This window comes from Lycium barbarum, chromosome 10, assembly GCF_019175385.1.
Source record: "Lycium barbarum isolate Lr01 chromosome 10, ASM1917538v2, whole genome shotgun sequence".
In the NCBI taxonomy this organism is placed as follows: domain Eukaryota; kingdom Viridiplantae; phylum Streptophyta; class Magnoliopsida; order Solanales; family Solanaceae; genus Lycium; species Lycium barbarum.
The window spans coordinates 33435555-33459136 of NC_083346.1; the positions used below are offsets into that span (position 1 = coordinate 33435555).

General features: G+C 38.0%; 1 protein-coding gene across 1 annotated transcript; it reads left to right on the top strand.

The window, feature by feature from the left end:
• Positions 1–17978: 17978 nt before the first annotated feature.
• On the top strand, positions 17979–19430 carry LOC132612912 (uncharacterized). The gene has a single exon (XM_060326984.1). The coding sequence runs from the start codon at positions 17979–17981 to the stop codon at positions 19428–19430; it is 1452 nt and encodes a 483-aa protein (XP_060182967.1).
• Positions 19431–23582: the final 4152 nt, after the last annotated feature.

Here is a 23582-nt window from a genome sequence, read left to right on the forward strand (position 1 = left end):
CCGGCCCGGCCCGGTTAGCCCGAGGTGTAACCCCTATCCGGGTAGGGTTGGGCCGGACACCCTTTTCCCTCTCCAAGCCCAGCCCCTTAACTTACGGCCCAGCCCCTTGTGGCCCACGTTTAAATGGCCCGGCTCGGCCCGGCCCACTTGACAGCCTTATACCATCCTAGTCTTCCTCTCTCATTCTTCTTTAGTGAAACAACTCCCATTTTGTATCTTTTTTTTCGAGAAAAGGGCCAAAATTACCCTTGAACTTTGGGAAATAGTTCATCCATACCCTTCGTTATACTATAGGGTCAATTATACCCTTACCGTTATACTATGGGGTCAATTATACCCTTACCGTTATACTATGGGGTCAATTATACCCTTACCCTCTGTTTGGATGGTTGTTTCTCGCGGTTCATTAATGTATAGTATGGTATGGTACAGTATGGTGTTGTATTGTATTATATTGTATTAATGAACACAATATTTGGATAGACTGTATCGTTTGTTGTGGTTTAATAACATTTGTATTGTTTGGTTTGACTGTATGGTACTGTATAATAGTTTGTAAGTTTACTAAAATACCCTTAACTCTTAATTAGAAATTAATTTATATATAGTAACAAAACTCAAGTAAAGAATAAAATAGGAACTTTAAAAAATAAGTAGGTAGTGGGTGGGGGTAGTGGAGGGGTGGGTGGTGTGAGGTGGGTGGTTGTGGGATGAGAGGGGGATAGTGGGTCGTAGGGTAGAGGTGAGTAGTTATGAGGGTGGGTGGGGGTGAGTTGTTGTGGGGTGGGGTTGGACGGTGGTGAAGGTAGTGAGTGGTGGTTGGGGTGAGGGGTGGGTGGGTGGCAGAGGAGTGAGGTAATTGGGGGTGAGGGCGGGTGGTAGGGTGGCGTGGGGTGGGGGTGAGTGGTAGGGTGGGGCAGAGATGAGTGGTAGGGTGGGGTGGGGTGGATGGTGGAGGGTATAATGGAGAAATAAAATACGTAACCACGGAAAAATCACCAAATCCGTGGTTTCAAAAATTGGGAGTTTTCATGGTTATATAACGATGGAATGAACAACGGGTTTACAACACCATACCACATAATTTTAAGAATAATGGAAACAAACATGGTTTCATAGAAAACCATACATTAATGAACCACGGGAAACCACCATCCAAACAGGGGGTTATGGTTAAACGGCTGCCACGTGGCATCATCCTAGATGTCCAGCCCATTTTTCCCCCAAATAATTTTTACTCACTAATTTAACCCAATCCGACCCGAATATAATATTTTCCCCCAAAATTATACGAACCCAACCCCTATACTTCTAGCTAACAAACTAGCTTACAACCAGAAGAGGGGAATTCAAGATCAGGAGCAAGAGCTTTAACGATGATAAACGCCCACAGGTATCTTGAGTCACTTTAGTGAGTAATTTGCTATACTTGAAGACCGTATAAGTTATTGACACTTCAAAACAGGAGTGCACAGAGTTGGTGAAATTGAGAAAACACCTATCTAAAGCATTGCCATTTGCATAAATTTGCCTGGAGACTTTGAAGTATAGCACAGTTGACATTCTACTTTTGCAGTTTCATGCAACAACAGAGAATTTGAGTAGTTGATAAGCTGGGGAGTCAAGGAGACAGAGACCAAAAGTACTCTAGGAAAATATTATATCCGGGTCCGTAAGCTAGTTTGTTAGCTAGAAGTATACGGATTGGGTCCGTATAATTTTGGGGGAAAATATTATATCCGGGTCGGGTTGGGTTAAATTAGTGGGTAAAAAATATTTGGGATAAAAATGGGCTGGACATCTAGGATGATGTCACGTGACAGCCGTTTAACCATAAGGATATAATTGACCCCATAGTATAACGGTAGGGGTATAATTAGCCCTATAGTATAACGAAGGGTATGGATGAACTATTTCCCAAAGTTCAGGGTAATTTTGGCCCTTTTTCGTTTTTTTTTTCTTTTTTTTTTTAATCCTCAAATTTCTCTCTCTCCAGAATTGCTTGTGTAAAAATTAATTTGTATAGAGATACCATCTATTTTGCGATAAATTACACAGATTTGATAAGTTTTACAACCAACCATTTGAAAATTATTCTCGTGTGATTTTATTGCTACCACACATTGTCATATTTATTCATTTGCATTAGACAATATCAACACTATGTGAGCAATGTTTAACACTTAAATATACCTTTGATTTAGTAATTAAAATTCATGTAAAAGTTGTTAATTCGACTTTCTAATAGGCTTGTTAGTTTCACATCTCGGGAAGAGAGTTCCATAATTCATTATTGATAGATAAAAGGGAATCGTACATTTGATCAAACATCTTTTTTCAGAACAAAGAAAAAAAAGCAAAATAGAAGAGAACAGCATTAATTGAAACCAAAACAACACATAAATGATCTCCAAAAGATAACACAGTAAACAAAAATACAGTTATGAACTCAAAGAAATAGAAGAGAAAAAAACACTATTTGAAAATAATGTCTTTGTTTGAGATTCCCTAACCTGTCACTTCACACGGAAAATCGTCTGTTTTGAGCATGTGAAGTGGACAAATAATCAACGTACATAATCGAGTTTCATGTCATCGTGTCTTTCTGCCCGGTAGGGCTTAGGTTAAAACAATACATCAATGAATTTTTTTTTTTTTTTAAATAGAGTGAATAGAATTACATTATTCAAAGTAATAATTTTGTAGGCCAAAAACATTATATATAAAAAAAATAGTAATGGATTTCAAAAGAACTAACTTGGCGTCAAATTAAAGGGATGACAAAGGCATCATCTGAAACCTAAAAAAATGTTCAAAAATTATAAACTGAAAAAGAAATGAGTGATAAAGAGAAGAGATTTCTGCTAACTAATACAAATTGTTTTAATTTATTACTGATAAATAATTCATTCAACCGTTGAAGCAAATTATTTCAGCAGAGTACGTGTTATAGATCATAGTATTTGACATGCAAAAGTGAAATTTACCTTGAGGCTGGTGTTTGGTAATGAAACTGCCCTCCTAGCATTCCTCATTTGATATAATCTTTTTCCACTCAAGTAATGTTGGAGTCCTTGATTTCCTAGAAACAAATTTTATGTTTTCTAGTCATATCGTGGGGAAGGAAAAGGTGGAAGAACACATAAATACCTATTTAAGATATTTAATAAAGAAGACAGTTATAGTTGTGGGGTGAAAAGTTGATTAATTGAATTAAAACTTTTTGGGTTATTAAAAATAAAATAAATAGATAAATGAAGAGAAAAAAATCCAAAAAAAAAAGAGAAAAAAGATAAATGGTATTCTAGGCCACATAGAGATATCACATCATCTTGTCTAGGCATAGCTTTATATTATATGTATATCTTGATTCATTTTTATCAACTCATAACTTAGGTTCAACGATTAGATATTATTGCACAATAGTACGTTTTTCATCGAATGTCAAGCAAAGTTCTAGACAAGAAAAGCAAATAATCACATCATAATACTCTGCATAACACTACAGTTTGACAAACTAAGCAATTCTTTCGCTAAATTTTGGAGTATTTAAAATAAAAATATAATAACTTTAAAAATAGCACTGTAAGCATTTATATTTTATGGAATTTAAATCCCTAAAATAATTTGAACTATATTAAATTCAAGTTAATAATTCAAATAAATATTACGGCTAATACAAGTGGATTAATAATTAAAGTTCAATAAATGTGGGCTTAATAGGAGCCCAAATGTATCGGCCTATGTCAAGGGCAATTCGCAGGAATGTCCTTATTTTTGAGTGGTCTTTAATTTTTAGCCCTCAAATTGGTGGTCTTTAATTTTTAGCCTTCGCTTAATACCATGAGGTTTGGGATTCGAACCCCGGCTCAGTAAAAAAAAAATCGCAAGGCAGAGTTTATAGCAAACTTAGGCCTATTCGGGCCAAAGTTAGGCCTGCAGGCAAAACTTTGCCTGCTTCAGGCAGAATTTCAAACTCTGCCTTCCGAATCCAAGTTCTACCTAGAGATTTTTTTTTAATTTTTTGACTGAGCGAGGGTTCGAACTCGGAATCTAGGAGTTTTAGGCGAATGACAAAAATTAAAGACCAACAATTTGAAGGGGGGGGGGGGGGGGGGGGAGGGGGGAATTAAAGACCAGTGCATTTGAAGGGAGCTCTGCACAAAAAAAATGTATGTCAATTAATTGAGCCTATAAATAATGAGCCTACTTTATTAGCCAGGGCCCAAAGGGCTACTAGCCATAGCCTATGCTCATGCCGCACATCAAGTGATGTGGCAATCCAAATCAAATACACGAGTCAATATAATCATGGCAAAAAAAAGGTGACATGTCAATTCAAATCAAACAACCAATAGAATCGTGTCAAGCGTGTAGATGACATGTTCTGGCCAATCAAATTAAAACTTATCACCGGATGAATGTGATTGGTCAGTTCAAATCTATCAATCAAATCACACAACTACATCACTCCCTATAACTATAAATAAAGTTCTTCGTAAAACTAGAAGGAACCAGAATTCAAAATAAGAAGCAGAAAAGGGCTCATGGATCAAACACCATAATTTTTCTTAGAAGTTGCAGATCTTCAAGAATTTACATACTACACCCAAGTGTTCAATGATCAAGAACAAAATGACTCAAGATTCAAAGCATGTATGAGCTGAAGATTATTTATTCGTAACGTGGAATCTATGTTCATTATTTGTGGCGATCATCAAAGTGTTTGTGGTAAATAATTCATAATCAATTTAAATATGAAGATTCAAGACCAAGCTATTCAAACCCTTGAATTAAAATCATATTCAAGTTTAACATAATCTATATTTATTGTTGGGAAGAAATAGAGGATTATCATAGAAATTGTAATTCATTGTACTTTAAATAAAATACTAAATTTGTTTTCAATTTTCCTGTTGTGATTATTTTTCTTGACACGAAATTTATTATTTATGTTTTTTTTGACACGACAATGAAACAATCTATACCGCTCATCTCTTTACATCATTCATCAAATCTCAAGAACACTAAAATGACTTCTAAGAAGTTCAACTTTAAATTCGTTGTTGCTAAAGCTCTCGATTCCAAGTTTTCCTCTCAGGTGGAGAGCATATTGAATGCTGCTATGGTAAGTTTGGAACCCATTACAACAACAACATATCTAGTATCATCCCACAAGTGGGATCTGGAGAGAGTGGAGTGTACGCAAATCTTACTTTTACCTTTGTGACGTAGAGAGGCCAGCGGTTTTCGATAGACCCTCAACTTTTTAATAAGTTTGGAACCCGTCACAAGGAACAAAACAAACTTGCTATGAGAATAAGCACTTCAAATGACGTCAGCATTAGTTCCTGTCTTTGATCTTCGATACTCAAAGGGGGGTAATATCCTTTCCAAATAAATTGGAAGAAGGACAGAATATAGTTGAAATAGTTGAAAAGACGACTCGACTCAACCCATTGAAAATAAAAGAATGATGATGACTTGATCATTTGATCTGTCCCAGTCACTTTGCGTGACTTGTTCCACTCAAAGTTAAGTTCAAGGAACAATTTATGATTTGCTCCGTCATCTACAATGGTTATCCAAGTGATGGTGACTAACACCTTAGCTGTTGAAAAATAACTTGTAAGCTTGAGGAAGGTAATTGAAGGCTTAACGAAATATGTACAAGGTCAAGATAATCAAATTATCCAGTTGACAGACATATTTGGATGTATGATGGAGGGAAATTCGAGTCATGCACCTAGAGATCTTCTCAAAGCACAAGACAAAAGAGACTCCTCTACAAAGCAAGTGCCTACTGCTAAAGTACTGCAAATTGATAACTCCATGGATAGGAGCTTGAATCACTAAGCTAAATGAAGGAAGAACTCAAGGAATGGAGAGACTTGAGTATGAAGCTAACGTATGTACAGAAATGAGAAGAAGAGAGGAGAGAATTCAATTATAGAGAGAATATTTCTGAACCTTCAATCACGTGTAAATCATTTCATTCAAACTGATACACTCTACTTGCTTGTGCATATATACATTTTGTTGGACTTCTTTGAGTTAGTTAACTCTAACTACCTAAACTAACTCTATCTAACTAACCAACTAGAGTAGTTAGTTATAACTACCTACCATGATAGCTTGCATGATCTTTACATGATGCATGCTCATGTTAACACTCCTCCTCAAGCTCATGGTTTAAACAAGTTCATCACTCCAAGTTGTTTGAGTAGATACTGGTGTTGTGCCTTGCCTAGCCCCTTTGTTAGCAAGTCTGCCAGTTGATCATCAGTATGCACATACTCAGTTTTAAGTAGTCCTTGACAGATCCTTTCTCTCACAAAATGACAATCAATATCTATATGCTTGGTTCTCTCATGGAATATGGGATTGGCAGCAATTTGGATTGCAGCCTTGCTGTCACATATCATCTTCACTGGTACTTCAACCTCTACTCCAAGCTCTCTGAATATTCCAATCAACCAAGTTACCTCAGCTGCACATGTAGCCATGCTTCTGAACTCAGCTTCAGCTGAGCTTCTAGACACAGTCTCTTATTTCTTTGACTTCCATGACACTAAAGCTCCTCCGAACTTGACTAGATAGCCTGTAACTGACCTCCTAGTCCCCAAACATGCACCCCAGTCTGAGTCACAATAGGCTGTCAACTGATTAGCATCTTCAGAAGGCATGAACAAGCCTAATCCAGGTTCCTCTTTTACATATCTGATGACTCTGAGTGCTGCTTCCATATATGAGGTTTTTGGACAATGCATATATTGACTTAGTACCTGAACTGAGAAAGCCAAGTCTGGTCTGGTCATGGTAAGATATAGTAATCTTCCTACTAGCCTTTGGTACTTGCTAGGATCCTGCAGCAACTCATCACTTACAGGCTGACTCTTCCTATTGTTTTCACTTGAAGAGGCCTGACTACTATCCTCAAGCTCTTGTTTACCTGTTGTTTGATCACTCTCAGTGTTGATGCCTGAGATGCACTAATCATACTTGAATGAGGTCAACTTCTGATTAATTTCAAGAGGAGTACCAGCTGTTTTGGCTCCTCTTAAACCAGATTCTGCTATTATTTCTAGAGCATACTTTCTTTGAGAGAGAATGATCCCTTTATTTGATCTTGCACACTCAATGCCCAGAAAGAACTTGAGCTCACCCAAGTCTTTCATCTTAAATCTCTTCTGTAAATCTCTTCTAGTATCACATAAAAGTTGTTGACTGTTACCAGTAATTAAGAGATCATCTACATAGACTAGAATGATCACAGTATCATTACCAGTCTTCCTTGTAAACAAGGAGTAATCATAGTGACTTTGTTGAAACCCCATATGCAGCAAAGATTCAGTTAGTTTCAAGTTCCACTGTCTAGGGGCCTGCTTAAGCCCATGCAGTGACTTATGTAGTTTGCAGACCTTATAAGACTCCCCCTGTCTGGCAAACCCTTCAGGGATCTGCATGTACACCTCCTCTAGAAGATCACCATTCAAGAAAGCATTATGAACATCCATCTGGTAAATGAACCAGTGCTTGGCAGCAGCTAAAGCAACAACTGACCTGACTGTAACCATTTTGGCAACAGGACTAAATGTCTCTCCATAATCTAGACCCTCTTGTTGGCTGTATCCTTTGGCAACAAGTCTAGCTTTGAATCTTTCCACTTCCCCATTAGATTTGTATTTGATTTTATAAATCCATCTGCAGCCAATAGGATTTTTGCCAGGAGGTAAGTCAACTAAACTCCAGGTGTGGTTGGCTTCTAAGGCATCAATCTCTAACTGCATTGCTTGCACCCAGTGAGGATCAGCTGAGGCTTCCTTAAAGGAAGAAGGTTCAACATGAGCTGAATAGACAGTCAAAGTATGTTTATAGGAGGGGGAGAGATGAGTATGGGACACATGATTGGATAAGGGGTATAGACAGGAATTACTTGTGGATGTGGTGATATAGTTTTGCATCCACAGTGGTGGTTTAACTGATCTAGATGGTTTCCTGGTGGCTATAGGTACAGATGGAGAGGCAGGAGTTTGGTCAACTTGTGGAGATGAACAAAGAGGCAGAGGTGTAGAAATTGAGTTATGTTCAGGAGACTCACTTTGATCAACAGTAGGAAGGGAAGATTGACCAGACTCAGACAAAGTGGGAGATAGTAGGCCTAAGACAGGAAAAATTGGGTTAGATGATGGTTGCATGTGTTTAAAGGGAAATAGTTCTTCATGGAAAATGACATGCCTATTAACAAACAAGGATTTATTATGCAGATCATATACGATGTACCCCTTCTGTGTGGATGAGTAGCCAAGGAGAACTGTTGGTATAGCTTTGGGAGAGAACTTGTCAGGAATTTTGGGACAGGAGGCATAACATAAACAACCAAAAACTCTAAGGTGACTTAGTGATGGAGAGTGTGAGTACAACAGTTCAAAAGGTGACTTGAACTGCAGTAACTTAGAAGGAAGTCTATTAATAATATAGACAGCAGTTGATACACACTCTCCCCAAAACTTCAAGGGAATAGAAACCTGAAATCTGAGAGCTCTAGCCATGTCAAAAATGGTTCTGTGTTTCCTCTCAGCAATACCATTTTGCTGAGGTGTATACACACATGAGGACTGATGAATAATCCCATAGTCATTAAGCATAGTTTGACACTCAGAACTGAAGAATTCTCCCCCATTATCAGTTCCGAGTGTTTTCACAGAAGTGGAAAAAACATTTTTAACTTGAGTTAAGAACTGTCTGAGAACAACAATAGTGTCAGCTTTAGAGGTTATCAGAAAGATCCAAGTATATCTAGAGAAATCAGCTACAATGGTTACAAAGTACCTTTTATTATCATGAGTAGGAACTCTATAAGGTCCCCAAATGTCACAATGCACCAGTTCAAACACAGACTGTGAGACATGATTACTGATAGGAAAAGACAACTTTGGTTGTTTAGCTAAAGGACAAATAGAACAATGAGGAAGATCTGCAGATAGTGAGTGTCTAAAGAACTCGTGCTTCTTTATTATATCAACAGGAGCATGTCCTAATCTCCTATGCCACAAAGAACTAGACTCAGTTAGGTCAGCAGTATTAGCAACTTCCCTTAGAGGTTGAACTGAAGACTGATGATATCCTCCTTCCCTTAGTATGTAGAGACCACATTCTTATTTACTAATCCCCTTGACCTGTCCAGTGTAGTGATCAAGAAAAAATGATGCTGAGCACTTTAGTTCTTTTGTGAGCTGAGACACAGATAGGAGGATATATTTGAACTCTGGTACAAACAGTACATTGGTGAGGAGATGATCTTCAAATATATTTGACTCTCCAATATGAGATACTGGCACTACACTATCATTAGGTAGGTGCACTTTATTCCTATTAACCTCAGGAACAGATTTATAACTATCTAGCATTTCAACTTTTGATGTAATGTGGTTAGATGCTCCAGTATCAATAATCCACTCCTTTTTCACATATTTGGACACCAAAGCAGTTAAAATACTACCTGCTGCTGCTGCTGCTTTAGCAGATGATTGTGGTGATGCAGTGTCACTTCCCTTTGACAGCAACTGTAGAATATGCTTGTATTGGTCTTGAGTGAAGAAGTTTGCAGTTGGAGCTTGTGCTGAATTTGCAACCATGTGTGCTACAGGTTGACTAGATGCAACTTGATTTGCATGTGGTCCATTTTTTCTCTTTGTTTTCCAACCTGGTGGATATCCCACTATTTTGAAACAGTGCTCCCTAGTATGTCCCTTATAACCACACACTTCACATATTATGAACTGTTTCTGTGACTTATTCAAATGGTTTCCATAGTGACCACTACCTGGTGCATCACCACCCCCTCCTGGACCAGTACCTCCTACATGACCACCTCCAATTCCACTCCCTTTGTGACAGAAGAGGGTTGTTACTTCAGTACTACCAGACCCAAAACTTACATGAGCAGCTAAGTTTCTTTGACTTTCCTGATCAACTATCATTGAATAAGCTTTGTTTAAGCTGGGAGTGGGGTACACCATGAGGATCTGACCTCTAGCCTGGGTATAAGACTCATTAAGTCCCATAAGAAACTGTAGGAGTCTCTGGTACTCAAAATGTTCCGTGAATTTTTTTGATTCTGGACAAGGACATCCAGGACAAGGCATTATTGCATCAAATTCATTCTAAAAATCACTAAGTTTTGAAAAGTAATCTGAGACTGACATAGTTCCTTGTGTGCAGGTATGAATTTCCTCATGCAGATGGAATACTTGAGAACCATTGACCTTATCAAACCTTTCTTTTAACTCACCAGACCTTGTGAGCATCAAAAGCATATACAACACTACCAAGTAAACCAGGTCTGACTGCACTCATGATCCATGAGAGTACTACAACATTGCACTTTTCCCACAGATCATGCAGTTCTTCAGAAAAACTACTCTTTGGATATCTACCATCAACAAATCCTAGTTTTCCTTTTCCTACCAATCCAATTCTCATATACCTACTCCATAATGCATAGTTTTCTGAACCAATTAACTGCATATTAATGAGAGAACTACCTGGTGTATCTGTTGACTGAAAGTACAAGGGATGTGTGTGATCTATCACTGATCCTGCTGCAGCTGTTGCTCCAGTGCTTGTATTTCTATTTGATTCATTTTCATTGTTGTTCATATTGTTGTTTCCAGTTCCTAGAGTTCGTGCTCCTTCAACTGTCACATTCGTCATGATCTTCTCATTCGAATGGAACTTGGAATCACCAAATCTAACTGTTTTATGCTTATTTTTTACTCGACTTGATTTGCTTCGAATCTAAGCACTTTTGGAAACTATGAACATTGATTTTTACCTCGATCTAATCTATGATCGTGAGAGGCTCTGATACCATGATAACTCCATGGATAGGAGCTTGAATCACTAAGCTAAATGAAGGAAGAACTCAAGGAATGGAGAGACTTGAGTAAGAAGCTAACGTATGTACAGAAATGAGAAGAAGAGAGGAGCGAATTCAATTATAAAGAGAAGATTTCTGAACCTTCAATCACATGTAAATCATTTCATTCAAACTGATACACTCTACTTGCTTGTGCATATATACATTTTGTTGGACTTCTTTGAGTTAGTTAACTCTAACTACCTAAACTAACTCTAACTAACTAACCAACCAACTAGAGTAGTTAGTTATAACTACCTACCATGACAGCTTGCATGATCTTTACCTGATGCATGCTCATGTTAACACAAATATCGTCTGAAGGATTAATCCCCATTTATATTTATATATATCAGGTCCTTCTATACAATCGCGATAGGTGCCACGTGTTGACACCCAATTTTGTCCCGCCTCTCCTCCGAAATACCTCTTTGCGCTTCTAATATTTTTGAGAAAATAAAATAAATATATATTTTGTTTACTATAATTATTAGCCTCTTATCAATACCGTCATTGCATTATTCTATCAATTATTATTATTACTATTATCGCATTTATTATTATTATTATTATTATTATTATTATTATTATTACTATTATTTATTACTATTATTATAATTCACAATTTTCATCATTTCGGCATTTTACCAGCTCACGCACACGCATCGCATTTATCTTTGCATAATTAAATAATAGTGTTTATTTTACTGCGGATTTTCGAAATATTATTGCACGGCTATTACAACGCCATTTTTTATCTGAGCATTAAGGATTGCATATTTCATAGTGAGCAATATTTTAACACAAGTTGTTTAAACAGGTCTTTTATTTAAATTTAGAAGCCAAACTATTTCGTGCACTCAGTCCGTATTATTGATTTATCGGACCCCAAATCAAAGTCCAATTAACTCCTAAATATTTTTGGGCTGGCCCATATTTGTTATCTCAATTTTTAGACCAGTCCATGTTTTTAATTCCCTAGCCCATTCTCTTAATACCCGGTCCAAAAAATTAACCCAGTCCATAAATGGACCGGGTCCGACCCGCATCAGCTTCAAAATAAGGGAAACCCTTCATTTTCACTCCCTCCGCCTCTTTTCCTCTACTCCCCTCGTCTCTTCCCTTTCCCTTCACCCCCCAAACCCTAGCCGCCTCACACCCCTTCCCCCCACTTGCTCTAACAGCCCACTACCTCCATCACGCCTCCACCACACCTTGTCCCCCCTCCTATTTTATCGTATCCTCCATCCCTCTGTTCCACTGAACTTCCACACGTTGTCGCCACTTCCACCCTCCACTCCTTCCTGTTCCCCACGCTCTTCCCTCGCTCGCTTCCTTCAAACAACTATAAAGAAAGGGGAAATATTCGAAAGAGGGGCGGCTTCTTCGATCGGCAAAAACCCCCAAAAGATTTTTTTTTTCAAGGACTAAAATTGGAGAGCCGACTGAAAAGTTCCCAAAATTGAGAGTTCAGAAAAAAGATAACAAAATATCTTGAAAAATAAGTTTTCTCACTGGCCTAAAATCCCCGAAAAAAATCTCAGTCGTTTTAGCAGTAATAATATCGTGAATACCAACTTCGGGTTCTGGTGGTGTTTTGAAGTAGATCGAAGATCCGAAGTCTCACTTCGCTGCATTTGGAAAAAGTGAGTTACTCTTTCTCTATTTAGTTGATTTCAGATTTAGCAGCTTGAGATGTGTTCATATGTTTATATGCTAGATTCGGCTCATGTTTAGTCAGTCGTGCTTCTGTGTTAGTTAAGATGTGTTGTCGCGTTCATACACAGTTATTTGTTCTGTATTTGTTAATTTAAGGTTGATATTTGTTCTTGCTGTGTTAGTTATCTTAGGATTGATAGCTTGTTTCTCATGTGTCTGTTAGTTTAGATGACCATTTAGTTAGCATTAATCAATATATATTGTTCTATGATTAATAACAGTTAACACGTGCCCAGTTAGAATGTGGTTTAATCAAACGTTTTTCACTACATGTCCATTCAAGTAGCTTGTCTGTGAGTTAATGGGACCATGTTTGATTTTAAGCGCTTGCTGGTTTCGTTAGCATGTTTGATCTCCAGATGGCAATATTTGAGTCCTGCTCCTTTATAAAAAAAATGAATGATCAACCTGCTTTCTTCTGTGACTATTGATTTCATCTGGAATGTTGGTTTTACCCGAGAAAGGATGGAATTACATACCTTCATTTCGTTATGTGTTCTTGATTTGAAGAAGTTGGAATAAGATAGTTTTCGATATCATATTCGTTCACATCAAATGGACTGTCAAATTGTGGGATTGGTTTAAATATGCACTTGCCGATATGTCTAATGTGTCCAGCTATTAGTGTTTGTCCTCTTCGTGTTATTCTTTCTAGCTTTATTTTACTTAACTAGAGTCAGGATGAACTAGTTTGGTTTTATAAGTTGCTCTGAGTCTAGTGGGGAAGAAAGTATAGGTCATTTGCAATGTCTCTTTCACGCATTCTTATCTGTTTAGATGGCCTAGTTTGATTAAAGTTGCTCATGTAAGACTCTGGGCTATTAATTTCCTTATGGAAGATTTATGGTTGCTCTTTCTTTGAAATTATTTTAGAATATGTTTAAGGTGGTGTAAAGTGATCAAAATCAGTGGGTTAAGAATGTTGTCTGTGACTCGTTATGTTGGAGTATGAATTTTATTCGTTTAAAGCATGTCGCATTTTGTTTCCTTTAAATTCTTTTTTTTACTTTGTATTTTGTCAAGAAGGATCCGGTATAGATAAAAGGATTCGTTGAAAGTGATTCGGGTTGTTATCAAAAGAGGCTGTTTGTTTAGCTTCCCTTTTTCTCACTGTTTTAACCCAAATCAAGAATGAGCATTAATGTAGTTTTTTTTTTATCTGAAAATATCAGTTTGTTGCAAAATAAGTAATCAAAACTCTTTTTATGCATTCAAACTTTTTATGTCTTAAGTTTGCACGTTAGCATTGGCATATTTCTACTTCATTTACTATATGTCATTTTTTGGTTAAAGTACTGTTGCAAAGCTATCTAATCCGTCCAAATGATCTCCTAAAAAATATTTATTCCTTTTTCCTAGTTCGCCTTTAAAATTATATTTAGAATATACATAATTCGCTGATTTGTTTTGAGTTTATATTTCATACATTTAACATTATTCGTTGATCGCGTACTAATCCCTTTTCTTCCATTTTTTTGCATGACCGCCACGTACGAGTCCGAGGGACTCGATTCCATCCGCGTTCGGCGTTGGGCTAAAAGCCCAATGCCATTTCTCTCTTGTGTCACCCCATCCGCAGCAGTTTCTAAAATTTCTGCTGGGGCCGAGGCCCAACATCAGCAAAACAGACCGAAGCAGCTTTAAAATGGGGCAAAGCCCATTTATTTACATTTCTTCGTCTTCTATTTTTATTTTATTGTGTACTTATTGCATTTAGCTTATGTTGTTTTGACTAACACCCTTTTTTTATTTTTGTATTTCTTTTCTCTTAACTTAGATGAATTAGAGGATATTTTTAGTGGGGTTTAGTTTAGTAATGGATAGTTAATCTAAGGAAAACCAATAATTAGTTCCCATAAGTTTCATTTTCTTCTTTTATATTAAAGTTATTTGTAGTATTTATAATATTTACTTTTAACAATTGATTTCCAGCAGCATGAAATTCACATTTTTGAGTCAAAAAATCATATTTTATTATCCTGGAAATTTTAAAACGCCACTAACGCGCAAATGGGGGACTAAAAGAACATTTTGCAGGCATCCTTTAAGGTTGTCCAAATTATGCCTATGTTTAGCTGAATGCAGTTAATAAAACGTGATTTTGTTTATACTTCTAAAAATGCAAAGTTAATTAATATCATATATTTTAGTTTGTTTCAGGAAATACTGCATCAATTCGCGTTTTCTTCTATTTATATATTCTATGCAAATCTTATTTTTTTAAAAGCATTATTGTTTAAAGCTTTTTAGCAATTTTATAAGTTTATTTCGAAATGGCATTTAAAATTTTCTTTCACATAAATTATTATAGTTTTCTCTACATCTTATCTTAAACAACATTTTACATTTTCTTTAAAATTTTAGCAGTATTTATCAAGCTATTTTTTTTAATTTTAAATAGTATATTTGCATTTTTTTAGCCCTGATTAATTAACCTAAGTTTGACCGGACAACCGTAGTTAACGGATTCTAAAAGATGTCTAACCCCTTTCCTTTAGGATAATATAGAACCCTTACCTAGAATCACACTGGTTAAGCAGACTATTAACAGAGGTTTAGTTTTTTAAACTTTACCCTAGTTAACATTTAGGTGTCCTAATTCACCGTTAAATTAATTAGGTGGCAACTCCTTAAAATAAACAATCTCGGAATCTCCAATATGTTGTACTCCGCATCAACCCCGGTTAAAATGGGGTATAACAGCACTGCGACTCCGCTGGGGAACATAGGTTCTTAACCATAACGACTGAGGCTAATTAATATTTTGTTGGGTGTTTTGTTTGTGTGTTTTCTTTATTTCTTTTGCCTTATATGCTTTAAATGGCTTTATTATTGTTTTATGCCTTATTTGCCTTAGCTATGTAATATATATGTTTTTGCTTTTATTAAATTGACTTTCCGTTCATATTTCTTCCACTTTTGGAAAACTCACACATATTCACACACTTAAAGCGGTTTCGCGGCTCGCGGCCGTGCACTACTAAAACACCTTGTAGTCGGATCGATCTTGTGGATTTAGTCGATCGACGGTGCAGTCGACGGCCACGGACTTTCCACTCCCAAGTTTTCCGCTTGGGGGAGCCTTGTGTCATAGGAAAATAACTCTTAGTCAGCCTAAGATAGAGCTAAGCCAAAACCCTTTTAAGGACATGCACGAGCCTAGGAGGCTTAATACCCAAGGTGTATTAAGTCCATTAGTAAACATTACCAAAATGTCCAAGTGGGTTCATGACCCCAAGCGACGCTTATCATGTTATGTGTGCATTATTTGAAGTTGATTGGGCCAAATATCGACCATTGCTCTAATTAATTAAACTTTAGGAGGGTGGGGTTTGACTAACCTTTTGTGATGCAGATAGCCATGAAGATCGCAAGTTTTGAAAGAAGCTTGGACGCAATTGAACTTAGCTTATTTTTAGGAATATTTTTTCTTTTCTTATTTGGCATGTAATAAAGCTTAAAAATATTTATGTACTTCATTTTGGGAATAGACTCGTTTAATTAATTAAAGAGCAAATGGGATGACATATAATGACACCTTCATCTTTCAAATACACGTTAGGCCTACCTCGGGCATAAGGAGGTCCCCTACGTATTAACACGTGTGGCTGTTATCTTATATACTTGTGTTATAAGCTTTTAAGTTGCGTGATTGCTTGCTAAGTGGTTTACTTGAATTTATTTGCAATATGCTTGTTTTTGAACTTATTTGCGATTATCACCTGATGCCAAGCTCATTACTTAAATTTATTTGAAGGCTCTTATTTGAATTAATTTGTGAAGAGTTATTACTTGATATTTACTAACATCATCTTTGTTTCAGAAGAAAAGTAAAATCATATTTGCTTTGCTGCACAATTGCATATTGTTCATTAATTATTTTTGCATCATCCTCACCTCAAAAAAAAAAAAAAAAAAAAAAAAAAAAAGAAAAACAAAAAAAGAAAAACAAAAAACAAAAAAAACAAAAAAAAACTATTTATTCCGCGGTTAGCGCACTTCAGCCACTCTAGAGCACCTTTAAGACCGTTTGCATTCTTAGCATGGCTCCCGACAAATTTCTAATCGTCGGAGGAAATTTTCTAATTTTCGCATAGATGAACTAGCCTTGAAAATCCTTAAAGTTAACTCTTATCATTCAACTTTGTTTTAATAGGCATTCTCTTATCGTTATTTGCTTAGTTACTCAAATCTATTAGTGTCGAACAATTTGTCTCGCATCAAACTGCAAATTCTAGAGCTTTTTGTGTCCTTCTTTTACGGGTATGATCTTCTGTCTCAAACGACGAAACATTTGACCCGTTAGCTCCACGCCTCGTAGAATCCATTTTGCACTCGGTTCACGTCATGGAACTTTTACTTTCAAATTCTATCATTTTCAGCATTTATCGTTTCTTAAATTGGTAGATGTCCAAATTTATTGGTCCAATCTATCAAATGTCACTTCTCGATATTGGTTCGATTTTTGCCATCAAGTTGTTCATGAATGACTGTTCAAATACCTTGCTTCTGCGGAGTCTTCGCTCAGTCAATCGCGTCATTCTGGGTCGCTGAAATTTATCTTCGCGCACCCATTAATTTCAATTTTTGGCATGCAAGTCGAAGGACAATCTCATAGGTCTCCTGTCCTTGACATTTTGCAACCCGCCAGTGCTTCGTAACTCTCGGGTATATTAAATTCAACTGTCTTGCGCCCGATCAATCATGATCTTCTCTAAGCTAATCTCTTGCATTATTAAAAAAAAAATCTTTTTACACACCACCCGAACTACGTTTGACCTGATTTCCTGTCGGATACAGGATACGTAGGCAGCCTATATAAGGCCCGGTCTTATTTACTACAAATTTTAATATTCCCCAAATGAAGGAGCATGAAACTGGGACAATTTTGGAATGCAACCCAAGACATTTTTTCAAAACGTCCTAAAACTGGGGCAAATTTTTTAAAAATATGTTGGAATTGGTAAGAATTAACTCAGAACCAAGCTTTGGCGTTCGATATGAGTCAACCTTTTTTTTCAAATGGCATGTCCTACTCCAATGTAGTCTTTTTTTCTTCCGATTCATTCTCAACCGTCAGAGCTAAATAGCTGATGATTCATTTTCGTCCATTCGTTTCCTTTATATGACTCAAGTCGTCTCTAATCTAGAGCCTGCTTAATTAGATCACTAAAAAAAAAAAGATATATATATATATATATATATGTATTGTTTATGAAGCTTTTACTTCATGCACTAACATTTTATTTTGTTTATGAAGTTTTACTTTTCTCTTTAAAAGGTTGTCTGGCATTGAACATTGTTTTGGCTGCGAATCTGCATTAAGGACGAGACTACAATGGCAGAGAGATTTGAAGCTTTCAACACCGGTATGGGTTTGGTGCAAGAACAGAACGATAGCAAGGGAAAGGTGGTTCGAAAAAATATTGTAGCCAATCTGGGAAATACCTTAAGCCTTCTTCCTAACGCAACCTCAACTTCCAGCAACGTTTCCTTAGCCATTTCGCCTCACTTAGATCCTACCTATACCATTCCACAAATGCCTTCAACCTACACTCCCGATCAAGTAGCGATAATTCCTAATCCTCAATTTTCCATAACCACCACTCAATTCGAGAAAAGTAAGAAAAACGAACTGGCAATGTCCCCATATAGGAGGCCTGGAAAGGAAATCAAGTCGTTTTTCCATGAAGATTTGGGAAAAGAACTCCACAATTTGAGGAAAGTCATTAATGAAGAGTTATGTTCGAGAAATTTCCAGATTTTGAAGTATGAAGATTTATGTGTGCATCCAAACGTTGAGCTTCCGTCAGGGTACAAAATACCTAAGTTTAACACTTTCAATGGGAAGGGAGATCCCGTTGCTCATTTAAAGGACTATTGCAGCAGATTAATTGGTATTGGACATATTGAAGCCGTACGAATGAGATTGTTCATTCAAAGTTTATCAGGATCAACACTCTATTGGTACACTAAACAAGATTTTAGCAAATGGCTTACGTGGGAAGATATGGCCCGCGGATTTATAAAGCAATTCGAGTTTAACAATGGAGGCGATCCGCACATAGCCGATCTGCTTAGAATAAAGAAAACGCCACATGAGTCTTTCCAAGAATATGCCATACGATGGAGGTTAGAAGCTTCAAAAATACATCCTCCATTATCCGAGAGGGAATTGATCTCAACCTTCATCCAGATTCAGGAAGACTTATATTATGATAAGTTGCTCGGAGCTTGTGCACACAACTTCTCTGATTTGATTAGGATTGGTAGAGAACTAGAAAATGCCATTCAAGAAGGAAGAATTACAGATAGCTCAGCAACACAAGCCGTTCACCAAACCTTCCAAGCGAAGATACTAGGAAATCTGCAAAGTGAAATGAAGGAAAACGAATTTGCTTCCACGACTATGCATCAAGCGCAATGCCATAAAAGTCACCAAACTTTTCAATCTTATGCCACCATGCAATGTCCTCGTCAGCAAAACTCCCAGCAAGGCCACCAACAACGGTTTCACCAAGCACAATCAACCTCTCAACATCAAAAGAAGATGAAATCTTTTTGCTTCACTCCTCTAAATGAACCACTGGCAAATATATTTGAGAGGTTGAGTGCTAAGGGTATTCTACAACCAAAGGAGGGATTTATACCTAAGCATCCACCTCCAAACTTTGATTTATCTAAGAGTTGTGATTATCACTCAAACATTCAAGGACATGACATTGAAGAATGTCCAGCGCTAAGATTTAAGATTCAAAGAATGATTGAAAGTGGCAAGATAAAGCTATAGCTAGAGCCTTCAACTGGTAATATTGCAAACACAAAGACAACTGTTGTTAAGGGCGATTCATCGAAACTGGCACCAAGGCATTTGAAAAGAAAGCGTGCAACAAGTCAAGCAGACTGATAGGGACAACATCTCACCACTCGAGAATATCATCCTCCACATGCCCATCTTTAGGAATAGCCGCTATCTTGTAATCTTTTCTAGACTTTTTCAATGAACTACGGTCGACCTGATTCCTGTTAGTAGCAGGATACGTAGGCGCCCATGTTGGGTCCGGTCTCAATAAATAAAAATTCCAATTCCCCCCAAGTCGAACTGGAGAAATTTTGCAGACGGCTTATCCCAAGCCATATTCACATAATCAGATTTCCGCAATGGCATAGCAACGAGAAGCACAGATTCAAAGCCAAAGCTTCAATGTTCAACGCAAGGCAACCACTTTATTTTATACTAACAAATTTTCTTTGAGTAACGCAGAACCAATTTTTAGCTACTCCTCAGCGATAATGCACGACATACGAATCTTAGCATCAAGAAAACCTCACGAAAGTCATGAAGCAAAGGGTGATTCAAAATCAACAGCAAATTTCGAAACTCATAATTTTCTTTGAGCGCAGGAATTTTATTCATGGAAACATTTTAGCAAGGTGAAATATCACCAAGGCTTCCAGTTGCGGAAGCTGAAGTATGCTTACAGCTTTGCAAGGACTGCGCATCGAGCGGTTTGAATCTTCTTATAACACGCACAGATATTATTGCTTTAAATTCCCCGCGCGCATGCACTACTATTTTAAATACCACGCGCTGCATATGCACTATTGCTTTAAATTCCCCGCGCGCATGCACTACTATTTTAAATACCGCGCACTGCATATGCACTATTGCTTTAACTTCCCCGCACTGCATGCACTACTATTTTAAATACCACGCACTGCATATGCACTATTGCTTTAAATTCCCCGCACTGCATGCACTACTATTTTAAATACCACGCACTGCATATGCACTATTGCTTTAAATTCCCCGCACTGCACGCACTACTATTTTAAATACCACGCATTGCATATGCACTATTGCTTTAAATTTCCCACACTGCACATGCACTACTGCTTTCAAATGTCCCGCACTGCAAAAGCACGGCACCTGCATTGCATTATTACTTTCAAATGCCCTGCAAAGGCACAGCATCATTGTTCGCAAACGCACAGCATTTTGGGTTCTTCCACCCTAAAATAGGACATATTGGGTTCGTCCACCCTAAAATAGGACATATTGGGTTCTTCCACCCTAAAATAGGATATTTGGGTTCGTCCACCCTAAAATAGGACATATTGGGTTCTTCCACCCTAAAATAGGATATTTGGGTTCGTCCACCCTAAAATAGGACATATTGGGTTCTTCCACCCTAAAATAGGATACTTGGGTTCTTCCACCCTAAAATAGGATATTTGGGTTCGTCCACCCTAAAATAGGACATATTGGGTTCTTCCACCCTAAAATAGGATATTTGGGTTCGTCCACCCTAAAATAGGACATATTGGGTTCTTCCACCCTAAAATAGGATATTTGGGTTCGTCCACCCTAAAATAGGACATATTGGGTTCTTCCACCCTAAAATAGGATACTTGGGTTCTTCCACCCTAAAATAGGACACTTGGGTTCGTCCACCTTAAAACAGGATACACGGGTTCTTCCACCCTAAAATAGGACATTTTAGGAAATTTAGGGCTCGCCCTCCTTTAATAGGACAGTTTAGGCTAGTTCTCCTTTCATATGATGCATGGGCTGCGCACCGCCCTTTGCATCGCTTTCATATGTTACATGGGCCATGCACCGCCCTTTGTAATTTCTGCATAAGGCTGAGCACCGCCTTTCATGTTGCATGGGCTGTGCACCGCCCTTTGCATCGCTTTCATATGTTATATGGGTCATGCACCGCCCTTTTAGATTTCTGCATAAGGCTGTGCACCGCCTTCCATATGATGCATGGGCTGCGCACCGCCCTTTGCATCGCTTTCATATATTGCCCGGGCCATGCACCGCCCTTTTAAATTTCTGCATAAGGCTGTGCACCGCCTTTCATATGATGCATGGGCTGCGCACCGCCCTTTGCATCGCTTTCATATATTGCCTGGGCCATGCACCGCCCTTCGTAATTTCTGCATAAGGCTGAGCACCGCCTTCCATATGATGCATGGGCTGCGCACCGCCCTTTGCATCACTTTCATATATTTCCTGGACCATGCACCGCCCTTTTTAAATTTTTCGCATAAGGCTGTGCACCGCCTTTTATATGATGCATGGGCTGCGCACCGCCCGTTGCATCTCTTTCATATATTGCCTGGGCCATGCACCGCCCTTTTTAAAATTTTCGCATAAGGCTGTGCACCGCCTTTTATATGATGCATGGGCTGCGCACCGCCCGTTGCATCACTTTCATATATTGCCTGGGCCATGCACCGCCCTTTAAAATTTTCGCATAAGGCTGCGCACCGCCTTTCATATGATGCATGGGCTGCGTACCGCCCTTTGCATCGTTTTCATATACTGCCTGGGCCATGCACCGCCCTTTAAATTTTCTGCATAAGGCTGTGCACCGCCTTTCATGTTGCATGGGTTGCGCACCGCCCTTTGTAGTTTCCGCATAAGGCTGCGCATCGCCCTTTGAAAAATTTCTGCATAAGACATCGCACCGCACCTGCCCAGTCTTATTATTATTATTTTCAAATGCCCTGCGTGCGCTCGCAGCCGCATTTCACCGCACTTGCATCACTTTACTTCAATATTTATTTGTTACTGACTATTTTTATCTAGTTTAAAGTTTCGCAGGAGCTTTAGCGCAACGTGGAACTATTTCTTCGGCAGCGAACTGGGGCAATACGTCGGGAAGGATAAGCAAACTTCCGACAAGGGTCAATGATCTACCTCGAACACTCGGCTCCAATTTCAAATTTTCCGTTCGCATTCCAGCACACTCAATTTTCAGAGTTCTATCACAATACCCAGTGTCATCATAACTCGACACTGGGACAATATTTTGCAAAGATGCGCACCAATCGTAATTTGCCAGTCATAAGTGTCGTAGACATCCCAGAACTACACTCGACCTGATTCTCGTGCAGCCCGAGATATGTAGGCAACTCAGAGACCGGAGTTCGGTCATAATCCTTTCAAGTTTCCCTTAGCCGGGACAAAATAGGCTACTGAGTCAACGTCTTTGCCCGACAACTCTTTTCATCATTACCGGGCAAAGAGGGGCAAGTTGTTGACACCCAATTTTGTCCCGCCTCTCCTCCGAAATACCTATTTGTGCTTCTAATATTTTTGAGAAAATAAAATAAATATATATTATGTTTACTATAATTATTAGCCTCTTATCAATACCGCCATTGCATTATTCTATCAATTATTATTATTACTATTATCGCATTTATTATTATTATTATTATTATTATTATTATTATTATTATTATTATTATTATTATTATTACTATTATTTATTACTATTATTATAATTCACAATTTTCATCATTTCGGCATTTTACCAGCTCACGCACACGCATCGCATTTATCTTTGCATAATTAAATAATAGTGTTTATTTTACTGCGGATTTTCGAAATATTATTGCACGGCTATTACAACGCCATTTTTTATCTGAGCATTAAGGATTGCATATTTCATAGTGAGCAATATTTTAACACAAGTTGTTTAAACAGGTCTTTTATTTAAATTTAGAAGCCAAACTATTTCGTGCACTCAGTCCGTATTATTGATTTATCGGACCCCAAATCAAAGTCCAATTAACTCCTAAATAATTTTGGGCTGGCCCATATTTTTTATCTCAATTTTTAGACCAGTCCATGTTTTTAATTCCCTAGCCCATTCTCTTAATACCCGGTCCAAAAAATCAACCCAGTCCATAAATGGACCGGGTCCGACCCGCATCAGCTTCAAAATAAGGGAAACCCTTCATTTTCACTCCCTCCGCCTCTTTTCCTCTACTCCCCTCGTCTCTTCCCTTTCCCTTCACCCCCCAAACCCTAGCCGCCTCACACCCCTTCCCCCCACTTGTTCTGACAGCCCACTACCTCCATCACGCCTCCACCACACCTTGTCCCCCCTCCTATTTTATCGTATCCTCCATCCCTCTGTTC

Bases quoted from the DNA above. Each gene is read 5' to 3' on its own strand.
- LOC132612912 (XM_060326984.1), top strand. From the start codon at position 17,979: ATGGCAGAGAGATTTGAAGCTTTCAACACCGGTATGGGTTTGGTGCAA.